Consider the following 6369-nt stretch of genomic DNA (forward strand, 5'->3'; position numbering starts at 1 on the left):
AGAGTACTGAAGTGTGTGATGCTGTTTAATCCTATACGGGGAAAGGGGTTACAATCATTTGATCATGAATCTCAGTATGGAATCTACAAGTAATTCCACCAGGGCTTGTATTAATACAACAGAGGGGTTTTGGAGGCCCACCAAATCTGTCACAGGGAGCGGAGAGAGGTGCTCTTCCAATTTGCAACCTCTTATAGATGACTATTGCTGACAGAAGATGACTATTGCTGACAGACAATTATGGAGAATGTCTAGGCTACAGGCTGTAAGTCGAGTTCTGTGAGTGGGATTGGAGGAGGGGGTTTTAGATGGGGTTTAGGGGGTAATGGGGCAGGTTCTGAGAGGTGGGTAGGACGGGTTGAAGAGTTAATTTGTTTTAACAATAATGGAAATTCCTGGACGCAGCAATACGTAAAATAAGAGAAAGGTAATCTGTAGCACATCTTTGGAGCACAGTAGAACACAACATAAAACAGCTTTCACACTAGCTTTTGACCACTAGTCCCCCCCCCCCCCCCCATCAATAGTACACACACACACACACACACACACACACACACACACACACACACTGGTTTAGGTTTTTTTTTTGTTTAAAGGTGTGAAAGTTTTTAATTTTTGTTTGTTGTATTTTTTGTGGGTTGTGTTTAGGAGTGGGGGCTGATTTATTGGAAGGCAGGGGGGTTGGGGTTCTTTGGAAAATTTTGTTTTGTTTTGTTTTTATAGAGTGTGTGTGTTGTTGGGGGAGGAGGAAGGGTACCAACTTAGTTTTATTTTTCCCATTATGTTTTTTTTTTTTTTGTTTTTTTTTGCAGGTGTTAGTGTGTATTTTAATTGGTCAAGTGAATCTGGGGGTTTTCTGTTTGCATGGTTTTTTTTTTTTTGCCCCCCCCCCCCCCCCCCCCCCCACTGGATTTGGTTGAGCTACACAAGTCAAGTGAAATCTGTGATAGTGGCTTTTTGAGTTGTGGGTTGTTTGTCAATCCAATTGTTTGGGCTATACAGGTCAAGCAAAATTTACATTTAGGAGATGAGGTACTGACAGAATTAAAGCTGTAAGGATGGGGCGTGAGTCGTGCTTGGGTAGCTCAGTTGGTAGAGCACTTGCCTGCAAAAGGCAAAGGTCTCGAGTTTGAGTCTCAGTCCGGCACACAGTTTTAATCCGGCAGGAAATTTCAAAATTTACAATTCCAATGGTTTCCGTTTTTGCATCTTTGTGTTGTATGTTGAGAATTTTTTGTGCTTGATTTTGTGGATAACTTATTTTGGGATGGTGCTGGCATTCATATTGTCATACATTTAGCTTGTCCCTGCCCTAAACCCTCTATTTCCTTTGGCTGTTCTGCTAGTTTCATTTTACTGCTTGAGTGAAATATTGTCAAGTTGTTTTTATTTTCGTTCACATTTGTATGTGGTGATGTTATGGTTATCATATTGTATATGGTGGAAGAGGGTCTGTCCACTATCTTGGTGACATCATGAATCAAAGCAGACAGGTGGAATCAGATCTCTCTGTAATTCCCTGTTTTCAAAAAGACAAGCTGTTAAAGTATTTTATGCAATAAATCCTGAACTGTTCACCATTAAACATGTAGAAATTTTCTCGTAACATGAAAGAATCTGGTTCTGTCATAAGTACTGTAAGGAAGACATTAACAATGTGAATGTATAATATGAGGCAGATATATATTCTAAATCAGTTCAAAACGAAGTGCAATTAGCTGCACTGCAAGAAATTTGAAATGAATGACTGATAGCTTCAGTGTTCCAACAAACAAGTCATGTAGGATAAAAAATAACTGACAAGAATGGAAAAATCTACAGCTATACCTAAACTATGACTGATAAAGGACTCAAAACCAAAGGTAAGAGCAAAATAGTGCTAATACCTGACAGTCATTGATACAAGGAAAAAAAAAACATGAGTCATATATAGAGACTTGTACAACATTAAACCAGCCAAAGTTGCAAATTTAAATAAATAAATAATTTTTTCCATTTACTTAATGCCTAGTTTCCGGCTGGGACCCATTTTCAAATCATCCAAATAACAAAATGGGGAAATACGGAAGCGTCCGATCCCGCCCGTCTGCTTTGACCCATGACGTCACAAATATGGCGGAAACAAAAACAAAAACACACACTTTCCACAAGAAGCCTAATGACACTAACGGGACAAGCGGGGGAAATGGGGTGTTTTGTTTTGGGTGGGGGGAAAACTAAATATAAATAAATTTAGACGCCTTGCGTAGCTACAACGTGTACGTGAAGACAGCCGTGCATGAATACCCACCCACCTCCCCAGGGGTCGTAACCCCTGCAACCCATAGAAGCTAAAGATGCTTCAGTAGCAGATTAGTGTTTTTTGTCTTTAAAAAAAAAAAAAAATCTCACGGGATAGAACGAACAGATCAGAAAAATAAATATAATAAACTAAAACAGAAATTGGAGGAAACAGACAATTAAAATAAGTAATAAGTGTTTTTAAATTAAAAAAAAAAATCTCACAAGATAGAACAAACAGATCAGAAAAGTAAATAAAATAAGATAAAACAGAACTGGAGACAGCCACACTCAAACCAAACTCTGCGCCCTCATGACGTCACACACAACACCCTTACGTGAAGGGTCAAAGCCGACGCGTGGGATCGGACGCTTCTGTTGACCCCAAAATGGTATTTCTAAAAATACAAAAACTATGTCATATATATATATATATAATGAGACTTACTCAACAAAAGCGCTGGCAGGTCGATAGAAACACAAATAAACACAAACATACACACAAAACTCTAGCTTTCGCAACCAATGGTTGCCTGTATATATAAATGAACAGTACAGTGTATACAGATATATGCTGGAAGTTCGTACATACAGAAGTTCATATAAGGAAAAGGCATGTTGAAAGAACCATTCTGGCATTTAGCGTAAGTGAAGCTACATCAAGATTGTCACACAGAGCAGGAGCTTTCATCCTCCAAATCTGAAGTTGGTCTGATGTCAGTGTCTTAACAAATGCACCATCTCATTGAGTTCGTACATACTATAGTGTACAATGCTCTTATGTTTAAATATACTTGAAATAATTTAGCTTGACAAGATTGAAAATAATTATGAACTGTTCTTTTTGTCCCTCAATAGTTACAGTATCATTTGTACATTGAAAATATAAAAACCTAATAGTAACGAATTTGCTCTTGCTGTCTACCAATCATATTCACATTCAATACTTCGCTCAAACACAGAAATTGTAAAAGTGTTATATAATTAAAATATACTATAAAAAAAGAAAAATGAACAGAAACTAAAATAAAGAAAAACTGTATTGTGGTTTACTGATCACTTATTCAATGAATAATTAGTCAGCCAAGTTTACAACACTATCTAATCCCCACACTAACAGCAGTAGCAGATTATACATAAAATTGCAATACATGATATATTCATCTCAACGTCAATGTCCCAGATCAACTGTGATTGTCTTCATTTGGGTGTGTAAATGTGTGCACTTTTGTTAGAAAACAAGTGAGAGTTTGAATATTGTTTTCTATTCGACGTATTTATGCACCACACATCAGTGCATTATAGGTGAATGGTTGCCTTTCCCTTATTTTATGTATTGTTCCAGCTGTGAATTTTCATTATTCGTATAAATGTTAGTTAACTTAGAGTAACACCACCTCTACACACCAGTTCAGTTGTTGGTACCAACAAGATTTCAGTAAACTGCAGTCTGTCTATGAAAGAGTGTAGAACAGGGGAACTAACACAGTTAGGCCTGCATGACTTACAAATCAATGCTGGCATCTCTCACTGTAAGGCATGATAGGAACAATGTGGAGTATGACAACAGCTAGTTGGAAGGATCCCACAAGAGAGCAGCAGGCAAATTGCGTGTTTCATACAAAATAATGAACTGGTAGCCTATGTATCATAGACTAAAAGCACCCTGAATGCTACTGCCCCTATTCTAAACTTAGCCCTGAAAGAGCTTCCTTCAACTTACTTTATTTATCTTTATTTGTCCAAGTATCATCTCACAATGATATGAGATTTGTCATGGTGATACAGTGTCAATCAGCAGGCCAAAATATAATACGTGGCATACATATCATGCTTTAAGAGGAGTACTGGTGGCCTGTGGTGATAGGATGGGCATTCGGCCGTGGCCTAGATTAAGAAATCATACCAGCATTTCCCTTAGCAGTCCAGGAAAACCACAGAAAACCCTCATCAGGTAGAATGGGCAGAGCAACTCCATCTTCCTGAATATGAGGTCAGCATCCTAACAGCTGCTCTCTCTCATTCAACAATTCTCTATTGTATAATGTGGTATGCACGTAAGGTAAGACCAATAAACATTTATAACAAAGGAAAGTGAATGGCTGCAGGGTTGTTTAGCATCCAGACTAAAAACAGGAATGGTTAAAAAACTCCAAATGCTTAATATCTGGTGAAAATCTTAGAAAATCCTAACAACTGGTTTTCTGGGCAGAATCTGCACATATATTGTAGCCTACTAGATGTTGCTCCTGTAGATATAAAAAAAACATAAAATTACACTAATAACAGCATGCATAGTCATTCAAAAGATACCTGGTCGTTCATAAGTAAGAATAGTGGAAGTAACAAAGCAAGCAGTGGACATTTGCCCTCTGAAATAAAAGCAAACGACTACGAATTAAAAAAGTAGTGAGTTTAACTTACGGGCACATGTGTTCAAAGCCTCCTAGCTTCCACACACCATCAGGGCTAACATATATAGCAGCACGACACAAATTATTGTGGCTTGCTTGTGCCTGAAAACAGATACTATTAAAGAAATATACAAAAACTGATGGCAGTGCCACTGTAGTATTAAACATTTGGGTTACCTTCCGATGTAGAAAATTTATAGCCTTTAGAATAGAATGCAATCCAACACAAATCTGCAAAGGAGACTGGCTTTGCAGTACATGGGTAAGTGGTTTTGCTACTTCTGTCGCCAAGTAGAATGAACCTTTTGACCAATATGAAGAAATGTACTTCAATATGCATGGATGGCGGTACTTTAGCAAATTCTGCAAGACATCAAAATGAAATGTATCTGAAAGAACTCAGCTGAGTTTCTGTAACATTGACGCAGATAAAGGACTCACTTTTGCACAGCGTTCCAACAGAACTGTCTTCTTCACATTCACGTCATTACTCGGTTCAAATACAAATAACGATACACTGTAAGGTTTTTCTGAATACACGTGCGCTCTATGCATTGTCCAGTCAGCAGTAACTTCCACATTTCTCTCTTCAATTTCAAGATCTGGTAGTTTACTCGTTTCTGACCCCATTTTAGTGTATGCTACAGTAATGCGTCCTGTGATAAAACAGGTACCCAGATCTATCATTTAATGCTCTATTTGCAACAAAAAATATTCGGAATAGCACATCTGCATCACATACATGGAATCTAATACACATTTCACTGACACTATATTCAACGGTTCATAGAGGTATTTATAATATTTATACGATAATATACTGATGGCGAATCTTCGCTTGCCTAATATTACAGATTGCGCTGCCAAAATAACTTTCGAAACAGAAAGCTTTATCGAATTTTGGAACAAGACTCGAATTACTTTCGTTCACAGCTCGAAAAACTTACACAACATTTTTTTCTGGCACGTACACGGCGCTTGTCTGCAAGCGCAAAGATCACTATAATTGGCAAGAAAACCGTACTTGAATGATATCACAATACCCAGCAGTCTATTGTTGAAGTGTGAAAACACAGGTATGCTCAAATGTTAGTCAGCCTAAGCCAATGCAAAAACTGTAAAAGTCAGTATCTGGCCACAAAAGAATACTGTCCCATGTATATGAATCAAGCGCTTGGCAAATTTTGCAAAAAGCGTGTAATATGTTTATTGTCAACAATAGTTCTCTGCACTCGTTCTACGTGCAAAGAAGTTCTTTCGATATTCCTGCATACCAGATGACAGTTAAAATAAATATCTTTGGGAAACATCTTTGTCACAACTGACAACTATAGCTATAGACCTTTTTCTCTTTCTGTATCAGTAAAGCTTCATAACGCCTGGTAAAAAATCGTTTGGAATGGTCTTTGGAATCAAATCAGTCACTGTCATCGAGTCAGTATGGGTTTGGAAAAGGCAAGGGAACAATAGATTATTTAAGTACCTTAACCCTAGAGATCTATGACGCAACAACAACGAAAGAGAATGTAATAGCTATATTCCTGGATATAATTGGAGCGTATGGTTATGTTCTTATACATGTGTTACTACAGAAGTTGGAAACCATTGGAATCCCGCCACAACTGATTTATGGAATCGGCACTTTCCTCGCTGAAAGACACATGTGGGTTCG

General features: G+C 37.8%; 1 protein-coding gene across 3 annotated transcripts in view; it reads right to left on the reverse strand.

Moving 5' to 3' along the window:
- Positions 1 to 5962, reverse strand: part of LOC126185131 (protein-associating with the carboxyl-terminal domain of ezrin) — a 113465-nt gene extending 107503 nt beyond the window's left edge. Inside the window, exons 1-4 of one of the 3 annotated variants that reach the window (XM_049927958.1) lie at positions 5645 to 5962; positions 5139 to 5353; positions 4875 to 5060; positions 4708 to 4799 (exon numbers count right to left, since the gene is read on the reverse strand). In XM_049927958.1, coding sequence (XP_049783915.1) covers positions 4708 to 4799; positions 4875 to 5060; positions 5139 to 5327 — 467 coding nt within the window. In that variant the 5' untranslated portion in view covers positions 5328 to 5353; positions 5645 to 5962. Of the gene's footprint in view, positions 1 to 4707; positions 4800 to 4874; positions 5061 to 5138 lie in introns of all 3 variants that reach the window. The other 2 variants (XM_049927957.1, XM_049927956.1) reach the window with 2 other exon arrangements.
- Between the last annotated feature and the right edge of the window lie 407 nt (positions 5963 to 6369).

The sequence above is a fragment of the Schistocerca cancellata genome, chromosome 4 (genome assembly GCF_023864275.1).
Source record: "Schistocerca cancellata isolate TAMUIC-IGC-003103 chromosome 4, iqSchCanc2.1, whole genome shotgun sequence".
Taxonomy (NCBI): Eukaryota; Metazoa; Arthropoda; class Insecta; order Orthoptera; family Acrididae; genus Schistocerca; species Schistocerca cancellata.